A 20,855-nucleotide genomic window follows, 5' to 3' on the forward strand; every position below is an offset into this window, starting at 1 on the left:
GTTAAACACATGTATGACCGTGTTGTGAATGTGAAGCAAACGTACACTCTAAAGGAAATTCAAATCCAAAGAAAGCAGCCATTGTACAATTGTTTGTTTGAAACAGGCGAAGTGGTGTGTACCCTATTTTACTATTGTACTTTTCCTTATCGTTGTTCGTTTTGAACGATGAGTGCACAAATTTCGAATTTTGAGTTTCTCACTGTTTGTAAAACCGTGTGCACAATCGATCTGTCTGCATTTTAAGTGTCTCTGTGACAAAAGCAAGTGATTCAAAATACGCAAGAACTTCGGAATTCCAAAAGTACCGGGATTTAAGTGAAATGACCTAAATATATCTTGGTTGAGTCGTATTCAACTGAATCATACTATCAACTAAATATGGTAGGCGAATTTGGTTCGTAATGATTGTATAGCCCCTTCAACTTGACATCCAGGTTCAACTCTCTCTATTTATACGATTTATAGAAACTATTAGTGAATCACTCCGAAAGAGTGAAGTGTGTAGACATGCACTCGACAGAGCCCTGGATTCTGACTTCCCTCTTCTCCGGCAAGTTGTATATTTGGAATTACAACACGGGAGACGTGGTCCGCCAGTGGGACGTCACCAACACTCCTGTTCGTGCGTGTAAGTTTATTGAGCGAAAGCAGTGGGTGATTGTGGGCTGTGATGATCTGAAAATTCGCGTGTACAACTACAATACTGCAGAAAAGGTCGCTTTGCTCCTGCGTTGTCATCTAGGTAACCGAGTTCGATGCGCACTCCGACTACATTCGCTGCATCGACGTCCACCCTACGGAGCCTCTGATTCTCTCCGGCGGTGACGACATGATGATCAAGCTGTGGAACTGGGAGCAAAACTGGCGTAACGTGCGAGTACCTACTCCTGTACTGATTTCGCTAACCACCAGACATACGAGGGTCATTCCCATTATGTCATGCAAGTGAAGTTCAACCCGAAAGACAGCAACACGTTCGCTTCCTGCTCCCTCGACAACACGATCAAGGTCTGGGGCCTCAACACGAGCTCGCCCTACTACACGCTCAACGAGCACAAAGCCGGTGTGAACTGTCTCTGCTACTCCCCCGCGGGAGACAAGCCGTATCTCCTCTCCGGCTCGGACGACAAGGTACTCGGTTTCCACGTTTGAGGAGCCTAGACGATCCGCATCTGGGACTATCAAACGAAAACGTGCATCCAGACGCTGGAAGGCCACACGGAGAACATAACCGCGGTTCTCTTCCACCCGAAGCTGCCAATCATCGTGTCGGGGAGCGAGGACGGGTCTCTGCGGATCTGGCACAGCGTGACGTACCGGTAGGGATGTGTACAAACTGCGAGGTAGCTGCGAGCTGACGCTGAACTACGCGAGCGGCCGCGTGTGGGCGGTGGAGAGCGCGGAGCAGTCGAGCAAGGTGGAGAGAGGAGAGAGAAGGTGAGGCGTAGCTGGGAATCGGGTTCGATGAGGGATCCGCGGTGATCCAGCTGGGGTCGGAAGTGCCGATTTTGTCGATGGACGGGAACGGACATGTGATGCTGTGCGATAACGGGGACATCCGAACCGCCATCCTGCAGAATCTGCACTGCACCGAGGAAACCGCGCTCAGCCCCGTGTACAAAGATATATCCGTGAGAGAATGGGTGAAGGGATGAGTGGATTGATGGATGGGTGGATGAATGGATTGATCGGGTTTTGAATGAATTGAATAAATGAATGGATTGTGATCAAATTGAATCATCTTTGATTGAGTTGTGATCAAATTGAATGAATTGTGACCGGGTTTTGATTGAATGATTTATGATCGGATCTTGAATGAAATGAATGAATTGTGACCGGGTTTTGACTGAACCCCTTGCTCGCCTCTCTGTTTGCATTTCTCATCCATCCCTTCCATCCACTCATCCCTTCCATCCCGCTTCGCTTCCTTCACTCCACCTCGGTCGCAGCGAGCTCTTCCCCCAGTCCCTCCACTACAACAACAACGGTCGCTTCATGCTTCTCTGCGGCGACGGCGAGTACTCCATTTCCACCACGCGCGTCCTCCGCTCCAAGTGCTTCGGGCCCGCGCTCGAGGCCGTCTGGGCCGCCGACGGCAACGGCGACTACGCCGTCAAGGAGGTACGATCCCCGCGGGAGCCCCCATCTAGACGCCGTCGCGCGTGAAGCTGTTCAGCAACTTCAAGGAGAGCTACACGATCGAAACGCCCTTCCAGGTGGAGAAGATTTTTGGCGGGAAGATGCTGGGCGCGCGCGGGCAGAACTTCCTGGTGTTCTACGACTGGCAGTCGGGCGACGTGGTGCGGAAGATCGACGTGGCGGCGACGGTAGTCCCGCGGGGAGGCTGCGAGGTAGAGCGTGTTCTGGAACGAGGAGGGCTCGCTGGTGGTGATCGGGACCGCGGACGGCTTCTTCGTGCTGGCGGCGGAGGAGACGGAGGCCGGCGTGGCGTTCGAGCTGCTGCACGAAGTGGGCGACGCCGTGGTGAGCGGGTGCTGGGTGGGCGCGTGCTTCCTCTACACCACGGAGAAGGGATTCAAGTACTACGTCGGCGGCGAGGTCATCATCGTCAAACACCTCCAGTCCCGCGGGTTCCTTCTCGGCTATCTCGACAAGGAGAGCGTCGCCGTGCTCGTCGATAAGGACGTGGGGGTCGGGGCCGGGCGTCAGGCGTAGAAGAATTTAACCGCGGTGCCGCTCGATCGCGCGCTGCTGCGGTACCAAACCGCGGTTCTGGCGAAGAATTTCGAGCTGGCGAACTCGATCCTGCCGGAAATCGGGCAGCAGGAACTGGAGAAACTTTCCCTGTTTCTCCAAAGCCAGGGGTTCCTGGAGGAAGCGATGAACGTGACGCGGGACGCGATGCGGAAGCTGGATTTGGCGATCAGCATGAAGAACGAGAAAACCGCGATTCAAATCCTCGAGGAAATCAGCGAGGAGGGACCGGAGATCGCCAAGTACTGGTCGCAGATCGCGGAAATCTGCATGGCGAAGGGCGACATCCCCACGGCGCTGGTGGTCCCGCGGGGAAGAGGTGAGATGTAGAAATGCAACGAGCACGCGAAGGACTTCAGCACGATGCTCCTCATTGCATCCTGCTACAGCGACGCGGAGCTGATGAAGCGCACGGAGGAGCTGGCCAGAGAGGCGGAGTGGAGCAACGTGGAGCTGATGGCTGCGTTCCTGCGCAAGGACACGAAGGCTTGCTTCGATTTGCTGGTGCGGAAGAAACGGTATCCGGAGGTGGGACAGGGAGAGAGGTGCCATGTAGGCTGCTTTTTTCGCGAGCACGTATGCGCCGGAGTTGCAGAATGAAGCGGTGGAACTGTGGAAGGAGGACATGCAGAGAAGAGAAAGCTCGATGAAGAAGGGGAACATGTAGTAGTGAGTGATGATAAGAATAGTTGGAGTGTTTGTTACAGAGAGAGGAAAGAGAGAGAGAGAGGAGATATATAGTAAAAATAAAAAAAGAAGAATGATGATCCACAAACTCCTTTAGGGTGGGAAAGGATCGATTTGAAATAAGGGCTTTTGGAGTGCTATAATCGGTATGTATCGCTTCGAAGTTTGGTCCTATTCCTTTTCCGGAATCCTCATTTTTTTGTACAGAGTACGTTGGTCAAAATTCTTTTTCATTTAGATATTAGTATTTGGTAGTTTTTACGCCTATGTTTCCAGTTCCATTATCGTTTGCATTGGGTAAGGACCTGCATTGAAGTTCACACTAGTATCGATGGGATGGTCTCTCGTGTTCTTGGTTCTGCATCTAACCACGGGAGAAAACATTATCGATAAGCTTCTAACCATTCTTTATTGGATTGCGGCGAAGACATTTTTCCGAGGTTTTTCTATGTGTCGTGTTTGATTTTAGAGATCACAGTATCGCATCCTGAACGGATTCCGAAGGATAAGCCCGTGATGTTGGTATGTGCTCCCCATGCCAATCAATTCATCGATGCTGTTGTGATTTCCACACACCTGCCTCGAAAGATTTACTATGTCGGGGCAGCTTCCAGTTTTCGCAAGTACAAGATCGTGGGCTTCTTCATGAAGCTCATGGCGTCCATTATCCCAGTAGAACGTCACCAGGACGTAAAGCGGGAGCTCAGTGGAACGGTGAGAGTGGAAGGTGACCACATCATCGTGTGAGTGATCGTGTGTCTTAACGTTTAGGGAACAAACACAAAATTCACTTCGGAGGTCGCCGCGCAGGGCTCCGTTCAGATCGGAGGCGGCTCCTACATCGTCAGCGAAGTGCGAAGCGACACCGATCTGCTTCTGAATCTCGCGAAATCGAAGCCCGCGCCGCTCTCTTCCGCCGAATCCAACTCGCCGTCCTCCAAAGCGCTCGTACTCTCTGAAAACCCGGCTCTCCGTTAGTTCTTCCCTCACATCGATTACCACAAAATGTTCGCAGCCGTGTGGCAGACCTTGGCTGCCAAGAAATGCGTCGCGATCTTCCCGGAAGGAGGCTCGCACGACCAGTCCAACTTCCTTCCCTTCAAAGCGGGCGTTAGCATCATGTCTCTCGGATTCCTCGACCATTACCCCGATTCCGAGTTCTATCTCATCCCCGTGGGAATGAACTACTTCAAGCGAGACTCCTTCCGCGAGTATCCTCTTCCTCTCTTCTCTTTGCTCACTCGCAGAGCGCGCGCCTTCTTGGATATCGGTGAGCCCATCGAGGTGGATCGCGATCTCGTGCGGCGATTCCATCAGGGCGGCGAAGTGAAGTACGAAGCCGTGAACGAGCTGCTCAGCTCCATCAACCGAAACATGTACAATGTCACGACGATGGCGTCGGATTGGACCACGCTCAACGCGGTAAGGCAAAGAAAAGGAGCGTCACGGGCAGGTGAACACGGTGCGGCACATCCTCACGGGGAAGGAGATCCAGCTCACCACTGAACAGAAGTGCAAACTCGATCGAAACCTCGTGCATGGGTCGGTTTTGTTTCTCGGTTTCCACGGTTAGAATTGAGTACTTCGACTCGGATCCTGAGGTGAAGAGCTTGCTGGATCGCGTTCTGGACTATCGGGAATTGCTCTCCTGTGTGAGGCAAAATGACTACAAGATTAGTGGAGGGAGCACGCGAAACCTTACAACCATCCTCATGATTCTTTGGAGTTTGGTCAAGGTGGTCCTCACCGGCATTCTCATGGTTCCTGGGTTCCTACTAGCCCTCCCTTCTTTGATTGTGGTCTCTGTGTACGCGAGACGATACCAGAAAAATGCATTAAAGAAAAGCTCGGTTAAAATTCGTGCGATGGATGTAGCAGCAACCGGAAAGATCGTCTCGTCCAGTCTGTGCTTTGTTATCAGTCTGGTCGTGGAGCCCATGATCATTCTTGCGTTCTGCGCGAAACGAGGAGCAACTGTCACGTTCCTCGACTACGTCGCGTTGATTAACATTTTACCTTGGTTATTCTATCTTACGATATATCTAGGAGGTAAAAGATTTGGAGGGAATTCTGATTGGTAGATTTCTGGTTCTATGGTCTATCGGAGTTGCATTATCTAGTATGGAGGTTCATTTACCCCACGCTTGATCGGTATATCATCAAACAGCGAGAACACTTGAGAACCGATTTGAATGCAGCTATTGAAGCAAAGGGTCCTGAGCTGTTTGGAAGCAAAGAGGAATTTGAAAGGAAGCGAGTTTTAAAGGATGGAGCTGTTTCGATGAAACGAATCAAGACCGTCCTGTCGTTGTCCGCTCTTCTTCCGGATCCTCTCAATATCGGTGAACTCACTCAGGATATTTTTTCTCAAATCATATTTTATAAGTGTTTGTTGGTATAATATTACTATTTTAAACTTTCTATGTCCAAGATCATATTCTACTATATCCAGAAGGAGGCTGGGTCCAGTATAGAGCACCCCAATTGCTTTATGCTCAATAAGTGCGTTAGTACAGTAAAAGTGATGAATAGGAAAGAGAATATTACTATGGGAGATGTAGTAGACGCATTTCCATTGAGCAAGTTTGGACGTTATCATTTGCGATTTCGTCAAAAACAAGGAGATTCGTACCAGTGGGTCGAAGTCCAAGATCGATCGGTTCCAGCTCCTTTCTATAATGGAGGGATCTTCTTGAAAGTGCTCAATATCGGTTTGTTTCGATGAGTGTTTTTGAGTGTAGATAAAATGGAGAAAGGTATTACGAGGATTCCTATCGAGGATTCTATAGTCTATTCGGATCTTGAAGAGTCTGATTCGAGTGATAGTGAGTTGGATGAGTATCCTGAGTCAACTCCTGCAGAAGAGGAAGAGGAGGAAGAAGAGGAGGAGGAGGAAAACGTTGAAGAAGAGACAAGCCCTGTTGATTATGGAGTTGATCTCTCTGCTTTCGAGTAGGCTTACATCACTTTCATTTATCCTACAGAACTCCTTCCAAAGACGAATCTCCCACTCCTTCGCGATCCTCAGCACCCAGCAAATCAAGCACAAAATCCAAATCCAAATCCAAATCCACTTCCAAATCCACAAAATCGGCTCCCGTCTCCACCACTCCCACAAAAACGCCTGTTATCGAGCAGGCAGAGGTCAAGTACCTTCTCCCTCCACCCTTCATTCCCAGCTTTCAATATGTTTCTCCGGAGGACGTCACGCTCGATTCCGAAGCCAGGTTTGCTTTCCTTCCTTTTTTCACCCTTCAGCAAACTCACCGGCACTTCCTATGAAGGAAAGAGCGCCACCGTGGTCGCCGCGATGAAAGCTCGCGAGCAAGAACTGCGCGAGAAGCAGATCAAAGCGCTGCTAGTGAAGAAAGAGCAGGAAGTCGCGGCGACCGTGAAGGAGCAGCAGCGACAAGAATCCAAAGAGAAGTACCAGGCGAAGCTCGATGAATGGGCCATGGAGAAGGGCGGAGAGAAGAAGAACATCCGCACGCTGCTGTCGACAGTGGGGATCGAGCGCGGAGTCGAGCGTAGATGCACCAAGTGATGTGGGAAGGAGCCGATTTCCAGCCCATCTCGCTCGCGCAGCTGCTGCAGCCCGAAAAGGTGAAGCTGTACTATAGGAAGGCGATGCTGGTAGTGGTTGGGAGAGTCGTGAACGGTAGAAAGTGCATCCCGATAAAAATCGTGATGGAACGCCCGATCAAATCTACATTGCACAGAGAATCTTTGAGGCACTGAACCAGGCGTGGGCGACGTTCCAGGATCAGCAGAAATATATGATTAATCCTTTTGAAATGATATAATTTGTTTGTTGGTGAGCAATCACCATTAGTACCTCATCGAAATCAAAATAAGTCAATAAAGCATGATCAAGTAATCAGATAGGATCGACTCAAATGAGAATAACAAACAAAGAAATAGAAAACTGCACTCATTAACTTGTCTCTCCCTTTTTCGTTTTTTCGATCATCGTCTTTATCTGCTCCTCACACTTCATCAAGGCATTGTAGTTTTCTTCAGTTAGAAAGATACCTTTCTTTGTTGGAGCCGTTCTACCGTCGTCTAGCTTCACATATTCGCGGATATTCACAGATGGTTCACCCCGGAACTACTTCCTCATCCTTCCGCCAAACTTCCATACTTCGTTCACAGTCACTGCTTTCCGAGAGGAAATCGAGATCATCCACCCATATTCATCATCATATCGCGGTTCTGAACTATTCTCAAGTTGCCTCCAAACCTCTACATCCAGGCAAAGGACCGTTTCCAAACAGGAGAACGAGAGATTCTACAGCAGATTGAGCAGATTCTCTGTTGCATCAAAACTATCTATCTATCCATCTATTTATCCATCTCTTCCTTCATTCCAGAACACGGAAGACATATCCGTTCGCAACCCGCTTCTTTCTCAAACAAACAGCGCACATTGAGTGACCAAAATCAAGCACAGCCTTACTTCTTGGAAGTCTTCTTGGCAGTCTTCTTGGAGCTCTTGGCCTTCGCGTCCTTCGAGCTCTTCTTGGAAGCCTTCTCCTCCTTCTTAGCAGCGCTCTTAGCCATAGCCACCTGCTTCACAATCTTCTGCTCCTCCACCAGGAACGCACGCAGAATGCTGCACACTCACTCACACACTCAATTCCTTACCGATCATGGACACACTTGTGGCACAGATTTCCACCATACACACGGCACACAGTGCGCTGGCAGTGAGTCACGTTCTTCAGATCGCTAACTCGCAGTCTGGGAATCTGACCATTACCCCTCACAACCACCATTTACTCCAGGAAGGACTTTCTTGCAGCAACGGCACTTAGGAGCCTGAACGGACTTCTCAATATAGTGGGCAGTCAATCTAGCACCTAAATCGTTACTTCCAACCACAAACCACAAACCAGGGGTCTTCACGACTTCGATTCTGTTGGAAGCAGTGTTGTAGGAGTGTCGACGACGGTAGGTAACTCTGCGATTAGCAACCATCTACTCCCGAGTGAGATTCTCAAAATTCTTTCACAAACGCAGGACTCGCGCCATTCGGTCCTCCCATGCTTCTTTCAACTCAAACTTACGACTGTTGATTAAATTGAATAGTAATCACTCAACTATATGGCAATACAGCAGAAAATCAAATGCACTGGGGGTAAATCTCCATAGCCTGGATTCTCTCTATTTGATACCACCAAGGGGTTCTTTTCGATTCCTGCTTTTTTGAAACAAACACAGCAACGCACACACTACACGGTCCACTAAGCAATCGAATAGTTCGATACTCTCATCGAACTGCTTTGTGAGAACTTTACGGGAGCTCCATCCGCCACTTGTTGGACATCCACCACCTACGCGTCACTTCACACCTCATTTCACACATTCACCTCCAGGAAGGTCTGCTGGGAGTCGAACTCCACGGAGGCGGGGAAGAAGTCGTCGGGCTGTCCGCTCTTGACCTTGAACTCCAGCACGCCGTTCGCGTTTTCCTCGCTCACCTCGTCCACCTCCCACTCCAGGAAGCTTTCCTTCGGATACTACGTCTAACCCGCGCAGTCCTGCCCCACGTAATGGTAATGCCGTCGATGGCCAGGACTTCGGGCGAGGCGCCGCTCGGCAGCGGGATGCAGATGCGCAGGTTCTCGACGCGCTTGAGAACGGCGGGGTTGAGCGTGTACTCGACGTTGACGTCGCAGCCGGCGTCCTCGCTCTCGGGCCAGCAGGTGACGTTGATGGGCAGAAGCGCGTCGCCCCCCGCGGGTTGGCGCCAGCGGAGGAGCGAGACGGTGGAGTCGACGGGGAATCCGCGGTCGGGCTGCTTGAGCTGGAGCACGTGGTCGGCGAAGAAAGAGCGCGCGATGGTGGGGTGGAGCTGGCACTGGAAGCCCTCCGCGCTCAGCGCGCCCAGCTGGATCCGCACCTTCGCCGCGCCCGCGTCGTGCACGCGCACCGACAGCGTGCCCTTCACGTCCACGCTCTCGATCAGCCCGTCGCGCGACAGTTTCACCGACAGTTCCTCCTCCACGCCCACGTGCACCGCGCCCTCCGCCTTCCCCGCGGTTCCTCCATTCGCCCCGCTGGCCTGCCCCGACGCGGCGCGGCGCGCGGGGGCGACGAGGTGGTCCTCGGCCATCAGCCCCTGCTCGTCACGGCGCGCAGCCAGCCCTACCTGCAGACTCTCCTTCTTCCCGCCGCCCAGCTTCATCCCGCGGCCCAGACTCGCGCTCAGCTCCCCTCTCCGCATCCAAACACACACTCGACCCTACGCAGAACGAGGCTCCGAAGCGGGCAGCGACACTGACGCAGACGCAGACGAGGACGCCGCCGAGGAGCGCGCCGCCGCCGAATCCACCGCGCGCACCGTATTCGCAACGTTCGAAACCGCCGAGGAAAACAGAGAGGTGAAGAAGGACAGACCCGAAGGCGCCGGCTGGTGCGACTGCAGCTCGCGCTCCTTCTGCTTCATGATCTCGCGGGCCTGGTTCATCTTGCTCTCCTGAACCATCGCCAACAGCTTTTCTTCGTGGCTCTCCATCGCCTACACTCGCACACTCGCACGCTCAATTACCAAGTTCACACGCACCTGCTGCAGAGGAATCGGCTCGTTCATTCCACCATACGTTATCAGCTCGTCCAGGGCGAATATTATGTCAAAAGCATGATCCACGATTGCCTCCTCTTTGATCGAACCAGCGTACTCGGGAATCACTGCACTGTCACACACACCTTTCATTCAATACCCTTCGCCACCAAGTGCAACGTTTCCAAATCTTCTATGATATTGCTATTCCGCGTTGTCACTACTAATACCACCAGATTTTCGATCGGCTGATACACATATCTACGAGTTTACAGTCCCACACGACAAAGTACCGTAAGTTATTTGCTTCCACAAAGGTATGCTGCATATTCGATTCACTCAGCAATTTCGGAAAAACTGCAAGGATTCCCTACCAATTACAGCACACTCTTACTATCCAGACTTCTACACGAGTGCGATTCATGTTTACATATTGTCGCGATATCAACACTATTCATCGAAATTCAAAAATATAAACAGTACCCTTTCCTGGCTTTGTAAGGACTGCTGCAAGCAAAACAACCTAATTATCACACATTCGGTGCATAGAGTCATACCATCTTGATTAATCCAAATTAATACCTGACAGAGTCTGTATTTAGCTTACAATTGATCCCTATCCACTGTTTATGATTATCAAGAAACTCCTTGTATGACCATTTTGGAGCTGAATAGACACTAAAATCATCATTGTTGTAATACCATTCACTCGATCTAGGTAGATCAGGGTTTGTGGTGTTTTGTAAGTGCCGTTTAGTAAGAAATAGAAAGCGGGAAGTTACGTTTTTTTAGTATAATATTGATGGATATCAATATTCATACTGGTCAAATTCTTTTTACAAAGTGTCCTATTTGTCTCTAAGCATATTCTATCTAAAGTTTGGATAATAAGACATGTATAAATATTATGGTTTAACACTTTTGATAACGTTTATCAGTTTTGTGGCACGCATTGCTTTTTCGAATGTAGAATATTCATTGTGAATATTATATTCTAGTCATTTATTTCTTTGAATGAAAATAAGCAGTATGCTGGTGTGTTGTACTCATGGGGAAATCCTCTTCAGTTTGACGAATCTAGTGAGTATGTAGATGTATATTTTAGCGCTATTTGATTGAAAAATAGAGAAACACTTTCTTTGAAAGAATGAGGCATTTTCGTGTGTATTCTAAGAATAATGTTCGTCAGGCAACTCGTTTGGGTGAACATTCGGAAAGAGAAGATAACACCTTATATGATTTAGTTTTGTTTACAACCGAAGAAGGGTGGACAGAGCGTATTAATAATAAGACGAGAATTTGGAAATCGATGGCAGACGCCTATTCGAAAGCTTACTCGTTTAAGGCGATCATGTTCACCCGTACTCCTGAACTGATAAACCGTTTTTCCGATTCCTCCGTGAAAGTGATTACAAATTTTGAGGTTACAAGAATTGGTGTACCGACAGTCACAGGTTTGTACTATTCTGCCTATCAAACGTTCAATGCTCTGTATTATGGTTACGTGAATGCGGATATTTTGTTAAACTATACTGTGTTTGATGCACTGAAATACCTGCAAAGCCAGGTAAAGGAGCAGAAGCTTCATCCACAGCATGAATTGGCAGGCAGGGTGTATGAGAAAGATTACTCGGAAATCCCCTTTGCCTTTGAATCTTTTGACCATGTACAGCAATTCTTCCGTTCTGTACGCTTGAATAGGAGGAGAGCTCGTCATGCTGGAAGTGCTGTGAGTGCTGTGAGTGTTCGTTGTAAAGTCTAGGATTACTTCATTTTCTCCCGAGAAGCGATCCCTCTTGTAACAAATCGGACTCATCAAGTCATTGTGGGTCGTCGTCGAGTGGATAATTATCTCATGGGGTTGATGTGGAAAGGGAAGAACCTGGACAAGCCCTACGATCTTGTGGACGGAACAGTCGCTTTGGGGTGCATCCATATCGGAAGAGATACTCATTACAACCGAATCAAGGAGACTCACTTCCAAGGAGAGGGTTGGAACTTTTGGGCAATGCACGCCAGCGGCCTTCGTTCGGGGTTTCTCCACGATAAAGGCAACTATCGCTTGATATTGGGTTCACATAATTTTAGTCTATCTCCTATCAAATAACAAGCTGAAAAGGCAGTAGTAGTGATGGTGTGTTTGAGCCAAACAAAACTATCTAGAGTTAACGTATATAGCGGCAAGCTCCTTTAAAGCGCTGGCAAATTTGTTGAGATCCTGATCTTTCTCGGCAATCGAAAACGCCTGATAAAAGATATTAGAGTAATCGTTGCAGTATTCTTGCTGGATCACACTCAGCACACTGGCATCGATTAGCTGCTTCGAAAGCAACGAGCACAGTATCTTGGAATGGCACTCCGTGAAGACTCGAGGCTGTTTCCAGGCCTCCAGGCACAGCTTGCATAGATCAAAGAACTGCGTGCGGTTTCCCGTCTGCATAAACGAGTGATGGCACAATGCCAAGGAGAGAGAACCCTGATTGCACTTGTAGTACAAGTAGCTTCGCTCTGTTGCTGCGAACTGCTCCGAGTGGATCAATTTCATTAGCTCATTCCGTGGATAATCCCTGGCAGACGACATAAAGAAGCCAAATGACAACTCGCGATCGCCAATCGAACCTTCGGACTCTTCCGAAGGATGCATTAAATGATACAACCCGTTCAGACACTCCTTGCTGCTCAACTTTCCCACTTCACGGAGAGCAATCAGACGAATTCCGGACTGGACAAGAGCCGGATCAGCATGCGGAATGTTCGTCCATGAGTGCTCCGACATACGGAGAGAGCAGCGAGGGGGCTGAAGGGGGCTAGTTGCAATGCGGTTCTTTAGACATTGAAGAAATGCGGAGATATCACTCTTTTCTCGAAATAATAGAAATTGACTAAACAGCTTGGGGTCATTGTTCTGGCATAAACTATTCAACTGTCGGATTTGATTCGGGTCAGCAAGATATGTACGCTCCAATAAGCCAATTAGAATATGTATACAGCGTTTGTGAATTATTGGGTTGTTTTTGAAGCGGTCAACCAGCTCGTGTAAATGACTATCTAGTAGACGGTAGTTACCGGAAAGAAACAAATGAATCGATGGAAAGGCCATGACATAATGATCTTCAAATATTGCCCGAAGACATATGTACTCGAAATAGGTAAATTTGCATCCAGTTTTACATGATACACAGATGTATTGGATAAGAGTATTCTACACATTACAAAACTGTATGGTTCCTCCTACAAATGGACTGTGCTCAGTAACTTCCTCGCACCCTTCATCTATTTCTAATACTCCAAACTACTCAATTACCTTGGGATGTTCTTTGTGGTGGTAAACTTTGCCTCCTGATTTGATGTGACGCGCCATGAGGCAGAAGAGTTATGTGAGGATAGGTATTGTAGCGTTTCTTTTGGGAGGCATGTATCGTCTTTCTTCTGTTGCTGACTATCTGAGACGTACTCATAAGTCCCGTAACATACAATTACCAGGTAAAAAATGAATCTGCTTGTTTTTTAACGGAACAACGGAACATACTCTACACAATTCGTGCGCCAATCATTTTGCAGTAATTGTTTCATCTCTACATATCACACATAACTCAGCGAATTTTAGTACGAAATATAATGGTTACGCAATATATATATATATTTTTCGAATCGTTGTACTCTTTTTAATGTCCATCAAGTGAGTGCAATTATTAATTTTGAATGTATTCCTCTTTCTATGAACTATATAATGATAATCCAAATATCAAAATTTTATGTCGTCTACAAGAGATAAGTACGCTTCGGGTATTCCGTGATTCTTTTGGAATAATACAAAGCTTACCATTCCTTTACGCTGAATATGGAGGTGGAATGTGATGCAGTCGCTGAAACTGCTTCTAGTTTCACCGAGACTTGCTTTGTAGATTGTTGATATAGATTTCATAACCCAATTAGAAAGATATGAGCATTGATAAAGGGGTGGGTGAGCTTATGGATATTTTGCGTTCTACGGCAGATGTGAAGACTCCTGCAACGAATTTTATTGCTCTTGGACGAGATAGTTTGCGAGCTTTGGTGTTTGTGAAATGTAGTTCAAAAGATGATCAAAAAGTGTAGCGAGTTCCAAAAGGTGTACGAGGAGTATAAGGTTGGCTTAGTGAGGTGTGTTTCGATGTAGACTGAACGAGAGTCACATATTTCCAAGGTGAGATCCAGTATTGAGGAAGAGAAGAAACAGCTGGATTTGTCATATCGTGCGCAGGCTCAGGAGATGAAGCGCCACTGCCAGGAGCAGTTAGATCAACTTGAAAAGTCTTTTGATGCATCAAGTGTTTGTTTTCAAACAGGAAATAGCACAAATTTATCGCCTAGGCCTCATTCTTGATCGCCGAATGATAACTGCTCTCACATTATCCGAAAGACCCGCATTAATATAATTTTTTACACAAAATCTAGGAATTAAAGTCCTTCTCTTCCACCCTACGTTCGCAACTGTACTATTACACATTCGTTCAACTCCGAGAGCAGCCAGGCGATCGATTTCTTCTGCATGTCGTTCAAAACAAAGTTGAAATGTTTCAATTCAGCATAGTAATACCGCACTCGACTGTCTCCCTGATACTCGATCGAAACCAGCTCGAATAGGCACATTCCCTTTTCAAGCTTTTTTCGATACCCCATCAAAAATGGGGTTGATGGGACACGAGGAATGAAGAGACGAATAAAACCATATTCATTAATCTTGCATGATCACTTCTCTCCGAATGACCTACTGCAATCATCATGCGCGCTACCATATCTTCTCCCTCTAAGTGCTGAGCAATTGTGCTGAGCTAGAGGTAAACAGAGAGATGGAATAACGAACATAAAGTTGGAGGGAAGGTTTGTATTGTTTAAGCATTAATGAATTAAATGCTTTGCGCCCAATACGAAGTCGGTAACGGATAAAATTGATGTGAATAACTGCTCGATCTACAGTGAACAAGCACACAGCAGGGTCAACTCTTATCGAACGTTGTGACGGACATTATGTAATTAAACGCACTCTCTGAAAGGTCTGGAATTGTTGGCATCAGGTTTTTGCGGTTATTGGCACGAAATACTGAGAGTGGACCTAGGTTGAACAACAGAGCGAATGTAGTCGCTGTGATGTTTATTGCGGAGCATACAATCGTGTGGTAGTAGTAAAGCGTACCATACATTGAATATGTGCACTAGTTCGGAAAACTATATCCCTGTAATACCTTGAAAATCTCTATACAGACAGCAACGAGGCACAAACTGACACGGCATGACAAAGAAAGCGTCTTAAAACGAAAATAAGGAAACATGTTCAGAACGATTCCTAACTACACTTTTACTATCAAATCAATTCATATGTACCCAAACAAAGGTTATACACCATTCTCCTAACAAAAGTACAAATCCATAGATCTGAAGATCTACATAGTCTAATCCAATTGTTGAAGGAGGGGACTACATAAATCACGCAGAGATATTCATTGTTTACCCAATCGGGAGTTTGAGCGGGAAGCGTCGCCAGCCGCTTCATAGAAGTCGTGATTACCATTCAAGATTTAATCCACTTTAAAATCGATCTTGCTTGGTTGTCATAATGAGTTTTCACCAGGATGAATAGAGATGAGTTTATTGCAGAAATGATTAAAGCATTGAAAAATAATGCGAATGTCAAGCCTAGGAAGATGACTGCAGAAGGAGCGTGATTGTTATAGACTCTGTGCTCATTTATAGATATGAATCGCTTACTTTTTCGTATCCTATTGTTGAGAAGGACGGATTAGCTGCTTTGGTGGACTTGCTGTCTAATGCATGGAACGGGGATAAATCATCGAATATGAAGATGCTATTTCCTTCCTTTTTTCATTTAAATCGGGATTTTCTAAGCGGCTTGGAGTATTCCCTGAGCAAGTGGAATTTTTGAAAGTTTTTATAAAAATAGTGCATCGAATTCACCGGACATGCAGCAACTTTTTGATCAGCTCGGGTTTTTGGTGTATTATCAATTACCCTATATTCTCGTCACGTATCTTTGTCGTTCCCGTCAATTAATGTCAGAAACAATGTATCCAAATCATACTTATACAAATATCTCAAGGACGTTGACGATTCTCAACAAGGTAACATTTTGCATTTATTATTTTTATTATTTTTGTTCTTGTTATTCTCATTTTGTGTAGACGGTGAAGCTCTTCTCTTGTCTCTTCTCAGCCATTTAAACAACGGTCAAATCAAGTCGATATCCGTTGGCTTCGCTCGAAAAATGTCCCTTTCCGCTTCCTTTTTCCCCTTTCTCTCTTGCTTTCTCTCTCAACCCGCTCCTTCCTTCGCTTCCGAATGGCCTCTTCTCCTTCTCTTCCTTCAAGACTTTCTCTCCGAGCATCCCTCCGAAACTTCTTTCTTCTTCCCATCTCTCCTTTCTTTCACACAAAAACTCGCTTCCCCCCAACCCTTCCAATTCAACGGCCATTCCATCGACAAGAACGTCCTCCCAGCGTTCCTCCTTCTCACCTCTCGCATCGCCATCGAGCTCGCCGACACATCCGTCGACTTCGCTTCCTCGCAATCCTTCCAGCAGTTTTTGCAGCAGTTTGCCTCCGCTTCCTACCCTTTCATCGTCGATACCATGCGGATTCTTCGCTCCCTCTACGCGGAGCAGCGCGAAAAGATCGCAAACGCCGACGCGTATCGATTGGTCCACTCCTTTCTGCAGCTGTTTCAGATCATTGCGGGGTTCAGCATCGACGATTCGTTCCGATTCTTCGCTCAATCAGGGTGGATCGCCGTGTTGTTAGAGGTTTGCTTCGCCTCTGCGTCGTTCTGTAGATTCTAAACACGTATTCGCCCGCGTTGGAATTGTCTAAAGATACTCGCTTTCTTGTTTTTATTCTCAGCGTGCGCGTGCGTTTCACTCAAATTCTTCAATGATAGAGCACGAAAGCCATCGAATTCTTTTCGAAAATCGCGTCAGCTGCGGAACTTCTTGCCGAAGCGTCGACTCTCGCGTTCCCTTCTGCTTTTTGGAGGCTTTACTTCCATCGAAACTCGCCGCAGAACGAAGCCAACGCGTTGAATGCGATGTTGAGCGATTCGCAGAGCGGAAACGCAGTGGAATGTACGATCCTGACGTGTTTGTTCAATCAGATTTATCGACGTTTTTGTCTGCAGCGCCGTTTCTGCGCGCTTCTCCGATTCTTCGCAGTTTGCAGGCAGCGTTTAAAGCGGATTTGCTTTGCTATCTGGATTTGATGAGTTCGATGATTCGCGAAGCGCAGAAGCGAGTTTTAGACATCGAAACAAACAAAGCGAACTCTGCAAAGCTGAAGGAAGCGAAGGAAAAAGAAACAGAAGCGGCAAGCAATGCAAGCAATGCAAGCGATGCAAGCGATGCAAGCGAATTGAATGAAGCGGAACGAACCAAAGAAGAGAACGTTAGTTTGGAAAGCAAGGTCTACGAAGCGAGTCTTCGTCGACTCAAAGAACTCGCCGTGTCTCTACGATATGGAACAAACAAATGCGATTGAGCTGTTTGTTACAAGAGAGAACGCAGAATATCGTCCGCGATTTCGTTCTTCGAGCGAACCATAGTCGTCACTGCAGGGCTTTTCTGCGCCTTTTGCTTCTTCAGTCGCTCCGTTTCGTTCTACGTCGCACAAATCCATCAATCCAACATCAATCTCCACGAAGTAGTCGCGCTCGCTCCGGCTCCCCTTCGATTCCCACGTCATCTTCACGCGAGCTGCTTCTACTTCTCACACTCTCACACATCATCGACTGCTCATCGGCTTGTGCGACTGCGGATCTGCATCCACGGACTTCCCTTTCAGTTCTTGACGGATTCGATAGGCGCTGCCGATGTAGTTCATGTATTCATCACTGCCACGCTTCACCCAACGCAAACGACCGAATTCATCCTCAATCAATTCTTCATTGTCTTTATGAGGTTCGTTGAGCATGTCGATGTATCGGTCTCGCACAAGAGACATCGGATCATCCACAGAACCTTCCTGAGGCTTCTCATTGTCTGGGAGTTCCAATCCATAGAAGTCGTACATTTCTTTTCTTCTCTTAAAATCGATCAGACAGTTTTGCTCATCCGGCTGCTTGTCTCCTAGCTTTGAATGCGCAACACGAAAAATACCTCGTTGCAGCTGGTGGAAAACGTCCGCTTTTTCTTTCAGCTTTTTCAATTTCTCTGACATTGACTGGGATTTGACCTCTTCCTGATCTTTTCGATTTCTCTCTTCTACACCCGGATTTTTTAAGTCTTCTCTCTTTCGTTTATGTTCAGTTATATGGCGCGGTCTCTATCGTTAAGTGGATCGAAATCGGTTCCCACTTTTCTAGGATTCTCAATAAACTCTTCTTGTTCATATTTACGCTCCTGCTCAGCAATTATCGACTGTAAACCGATTGTCTACTTCATCAACGAATGAGCGTTCCAGATACAATTCCAGGGTCGATTTTAATTTCCTTCGACTTCTGAGGAATTAAAGCCGACTCTGTTAGAAAACCGAGTGACATTCAACAAAAACAGTACAAAACACACTTATTAACAAGAGTATTCCACAATTCCTCACAATCGGGCACTGGACACGACGTTCCTGAATCAAGTCCATTAGCAGCAATGATCAACTTCTCCGTATCTCCTCCCCTTGCAGCCAGCAAATACAGTCCGACCAGCTTCAGCCTCATCTGCTGAACAGATCTCTCCTCCGCGATCTGATAGGACAAAGTCTGTGCCAACTATGCATAAGATTACCCTCTCGCTCCTCTACCTCCAAGCACGCTTCACTCGCATCGACATCGTCTCTACTCACCTCCACAAAGCGGCAGCACGTTGCCAAAAGGCACAATTTGGCGATCTGCTGGTGCTCATCATCGTTTTCTCGCTGCTGACACGCATTGAAAAGCTCGTGAAAACACGCGGAATTCTCCAGCTCCTTCCACAATTCCCGGGTCATCAGCGCGCTCAGGCCCAACAACGCCAGCCAGCTCGCACGCGGAGACACAGCCGAATCCGTATGGAGGCGAAACAGCAGCGAAAGAAGAGACGATCGAAGAGAGCAAAGTGGTTCAAAGCGTGTTCTGCAAGCCTTCGAAAGCTCTGTGAAGTGTGGAATGGCGATTAGAAGCAAGATTTCGAGAAGGAAAGGCGCTGCATGCGTGGTAATCAGATGATCCAGCGTGGCTTCCACGCCTCGCAGCGATGTATAGCAAAGTGTGTTACGTTGGAGGAGATCAAAACAATATTGAATCAATTCACCACTACAAAACGGCTCTTTCTTTCCAAGCAGCAGCAACGTATCTCCCAGGAACTTCGAATCGAATCTTCGCCACGGCGCCAAGCACGCCAGATCGATTTCTTTGTACATCAATTCCTCGCTGTGCACGATTTCCATCGCCGAATCCGGATCGAAACTCGCTTTCGCTTCGCTGTACAGAGGAGCGAACGGAGATTCCCGCGGGTCCTCCGCCGTCTCCGTCTGCAGGGCGTTTCTCTCCGATGATTGGCGGTTCCCCGCGGTTGTCTGAGCGAGTTCCGCGGGACTGGAAGCGCGAAGACGCGCGTTTTCACGCGTGGCGATGGGCGGAGTGGGCGAAGCCTGCTTGGGAACGCGCGTAGGGGGAGAAAGAAGCGAAGCCATCGCAGACTGAGAGGGCTGAGAGGGCTGAGAGGGCTGAGAGGGCTGAGAGGGCAGATGTGGTTGAGATGATTGCGATGATTGCGATGATTGCGATGATTGCGAAAACTGAGAGGATTGAAGTGCTGGCGCGGATGAAGAGGACTGAGAAAGAGGAATCGCTCGCGTTACGCCCATTTGTTCGAGAAGTGGGGCTAAGAAACGACCTTGCGGAGTGTTGAGAAGAGTCTGAAATAAAAAGAAAGAGAGACGGAAATACAGATGGAAGGTTGAGGATTTTGTCCGGAATATGGTTTCCTGTGAGGAAATTGACGAACTCTTCAGAAAAGTTGTTGCAATTGTGAGTAAGGAGGTCGTACGTTTCGACGGTAAAGCGATAGCTGTTTTCTTCAATAAACCCGATAATGATTTCCTCGGGGAGTTCTGTATATCCCATAGGAATGATCTCCATTGGATGCATCCCAAAAGTAGACTCCACCTACACTGAAACGAGAAGAAGACGACATACTTCATATGGTGGCATTTGCTTGATTCCGTCAGAATAGAAAATCTCGTATCCATAGACCCGCACTCCTGTATGATAAATCGCTTCTACTTCAATCCCTAAGAAACTACTCAAGTAGCTTCGAGCCATTCCATGACTTAGGTCATAAACAGCGAGTTCAACTAACCCAGGGTTGTTCATGAGACACGATACCTGATTACAATAAAAAGTGGCATTCGTTTCTTCAGTATATTTTGTATGTCGAATTTATAACATTCTCGAATGTATTGCGCCTGTACTAAAACACGCCTCCATTGTCGTGTCGTTTCAGTTTGGCCTAAAAAATGAATTCTCAAACCGATAACGAGTTTTCTATCTATATACACAACCTTTTATTCAGATTATTAAAACAGGATCATCTCTGGAGCAAGCGTATTCAACAGTAAGTCAACTGTTGCATTGCTGATTTGTAGCATGGTTCTGCCGGAATCAACAGAGTACTATTTGGCTGTTCCTACGATGTTGTTTGGTCGTCATGTAGTTCCTTACATTATTCTTGTTGCTTTTATTTTGCTGCGATTTCATTGCGCTTGCTATTACGGATGTTCATGGTATGATTTGCCTCTCTCTATCAAATAGTATGTTGACTGTCCTGATCTCCGAAGCTCTCAAAAACATTCTGAGACGACCACGACCCTCAAAATCTTCCATTTCCAAAAGAGTTCTTCCCATCCGCGACGACGTGACAAATCCAGCCTTT

General features: G+C 47.4%; 10 protein-coding genes; 5 read left to right on the top strand and 5 right to left on the bottom strand.

Annotated features, from left to right (window-relative positions):
* Window positions 1-510: 510 nt before the first annotated feature.
* Window positions 511-3,409, top strand: GSBLH_T00000270001 (uncharacterized protein; the record flags this gene model as incomplete). XM_013038453.1 has 12 exons in its annotated part: window positions 511-717; window positions 746-880; window positions 916-1,134; window positions 1,165-1,322; window positions 1,351-1,420; window positions 1,452-1,646; window positions 1,957-2,124; window positions 2,154-2,330; window positions 2,359-2,649; window positions 2,680-3,018; window positions 3,049-3,246; window positions 3,275-3,409. The coding sequence occupies 12 exons, from the start codon at window positions 511-513 to the stop codon at window positions 3,383-3,385; spliced, it is 2,268 nt and encodes a 755-aa protein (XP_012893907.1). The 3' UTR covers window positions 3,386-3,409.
* A 512-nt stretch (window positions 3,410-3,921) lies between these two features.
* GSBLH_T00000271001 (uncharacterized protein) lies at window positions 3,922-6,687 on the top strand (the record flags this gene model as incomplete). The annotated part of the gene is made up of 10 exons (XM_013038454.1): window positions 3,922-4,146; window positions 4,177-4,353; window positions 4,384-4,616; window positions 4,653-4,827; window positions 4,859-4,951; window positions 4,986-5,454; window positions 5,487-5,800; window positions 5,837-6,116; window positions 6,147-6,357; window positions 6,390-6,687. The coding sequence occupies 10 exons, from the start codon at window positions 3,922-3,924 to the stop codon at window positions 6,685-6,687; spliced, it is 2,475 nt and encodes an 824-aa protein (XP_012893908.1).
* A 28-nt stretch (window positions 6,688-6,715) lies between these two features.
* GSBLH_T00006955001 (uncharacterized protein) lies at window positions 6,716-7,208 on the top strand (the record flags this gene model as incomplete). Its single annotated transcript, XM_013038455.1, is given in 3 exon segments — window positions 6,716-6,925; window positions 6,937-7,038; window positions 7,068-7,208. 3 exon segments carry the CDS (start codon window positions 6,716-6,718, stop codon window positions 7,206-7,208), a joined length of 453 nt encoding a protein of 150 aa, XP_012893909.1.
* Window positions 7,209-7,321: 113 nt separating this feature from the next.
* GSBLH_T00000272001 (Transcriptional coactivator p15) lies at window positions 7,322-7,725 on the bottom strand (the record flags this gene model as incomplete). XM_013038456.1 has 3 exons in its annotated part: window positions 7,322-7,513; window positions 7,547-7,622; window positions 7,652-7,725. The coding sequence occupies 3 exons, from the start codon at window positions 7,723-7,725 to the stop codon at window positions 7,340-7,342; spliced, it is 324 nt and encodes a 107-aa protein (XP_012893910.1). The 3' UTR covers window positions 7,322-7,339.
* A 103-nt stretch (window positions 7,726-7,828) lies between these two features.
* On the bottom strand, window positions 7,829-8,500 carry GSBLH_T00000273001 (Ribosomal protein L34e). XM_013038457.1 has 5 exons: window positions 8,298-8,500; window positions 8,185-8,264; window positions 8,139-8,153; window positions 8,050-8,105; window positions 7,829-8,017 (listed from the first exon to the last, which is right to left on the bottom strand). Exons 1-5 carry the CDS (start codon window positions 8,380-8,382, stop codon window positions 7,858-7,860), a joined length of 396 nt encoding a protein of 131 aa, XP_012893911.1. The 5' UTR covers window positions 8,383-8,500; the 3' UTR covers window positions 7,829-7,857.
* Window positions 8,501-8,568: 68 nt separating this feature from the next.
* On the bottom strand, window positions 8,569-10,391 carry GSBLH_T00000274001 (uncharacterized protein; the record flags this gene model as incomplete). Its single annotated transcript, XM_013038458.1, has 10 exons — window positions 8,569-8,738; window positions 8,769-8,924; window positions 8,955-9,274; window positions 9,306-9,526; window positions 9,557-9,623; window positions 9,654-9,925; window positions 9,956-10,095; window positions 10,128-10,228; window positions 10,261-10,337; window positions 10,371-10,391. 10 exons carry the CDS (start codon window positions 10,389-10,391, stop codon window positions 8,569-8,571), a joined length of 1,545 nt encoding a protein of 514 aa, XP_012893912.1.
* Window positions 10,392-10,411: 20 nt separating this feature from the next.
* On the bottom strand, window positions 10,412-10,549 carry GSBLH_T00000275001 (uncharacterized protein; the record flags this gene model as incomplete). XM_013038459.1 has 2 exons in its annotated part: window positions 10,451-10,549; window positions 10,412-10,417 (listed from the first exon to the last, which is right to left on the bottom strand). Exons 1-2 carry the CDS (start codon window positions 10,520-10,522, stop codon window positions 10,412-10,414), a joined length of 78 nt encoding a protein of 25 aa, XP_012893913.1. The 5' UTR covers window positions 10,523-10,549.
* Window positions 10,550-13,808: 3,259 nt separating this feature from the next.
* Window positions 13,809-14,333, top strand: GSBLH_T00000276001 (uncharacterized protein; the record flags this gene model as incomplete). Its single annotated transcript, XM_013038460.1, has 4 exons — window positions 13,809-13,868; window positions 13,904-14,009; window positions 14,041-14,096; window positions 14,127-14,333. 4 exons carry the CDS (start codon window positions 13,809-13,811, stop codon window positions 14,331-14,333), a joined length of 429 nt encoding a protein of 142 aa, XP_012893914.1.
* A 1,245-nt stretch (window positions 14,334-15,578) lies between these two features.
* GSBLH_T00000277001 (uncharacterized protein) lies at window positions 15,579-17,490 on the top strand (the record flags this gene model as incomplete). XM_013038461.1 has 8 exons in its annotated part: window positions 15,579-15,668; window positions 15,701-15,877; window positions 15,909-15,992; window positions 16,025-16,086; window positions 16,147-16,763; window positions 16,793-16,867; window positions 16,898-17,081; window positions 17,111-17,490. The coding sequence occupies exons 1-8, from the start codon at window positions 15,607-15,609 to the stop codon at window positions 17,488-17,490; spliced, it is 1,641 nt and encodes a 546-aa protein (XP_012893915.1). The 5' UTR covers window positions 15,579-15,606.
* A 2,050-nt stretch (window positions 17,491-19,540) lies between these two features.
* Window positions 19,541-20,296, bottom strand: GSBLH_T00000278001 (uncharacterized protein; the record flags this gene model as incomplete). The annotated part of the gene is made up of 2 exons (XM_013038462.1): window positions 19,541-20,089; window positions 20,120-20,296. The coding sequence occupies 2 exons, from the start codon at window positions 20,294-20,296 to the stop codon at window positions 19,541-19,543; spliced, it is 726 nt and encodes a 241-aa protein (XP_012893916.1).
* Between the last annotated feature and the right edge of the window lie 559 nt (window positions 20,297-20,855).

Source organism: Blastocystis hominis, assembly GCF_000151665.1.
Source record: "Blastocystis hominis, Singapore isolate B (sub-type 7) whole genome shotgun sequence assembly, scaffold_0".
Lineage (NCBI taxonomy): Eukaryota > Bigyra > Opalinata > Blastocystidae > Blastocystis > Blastocystis hominis.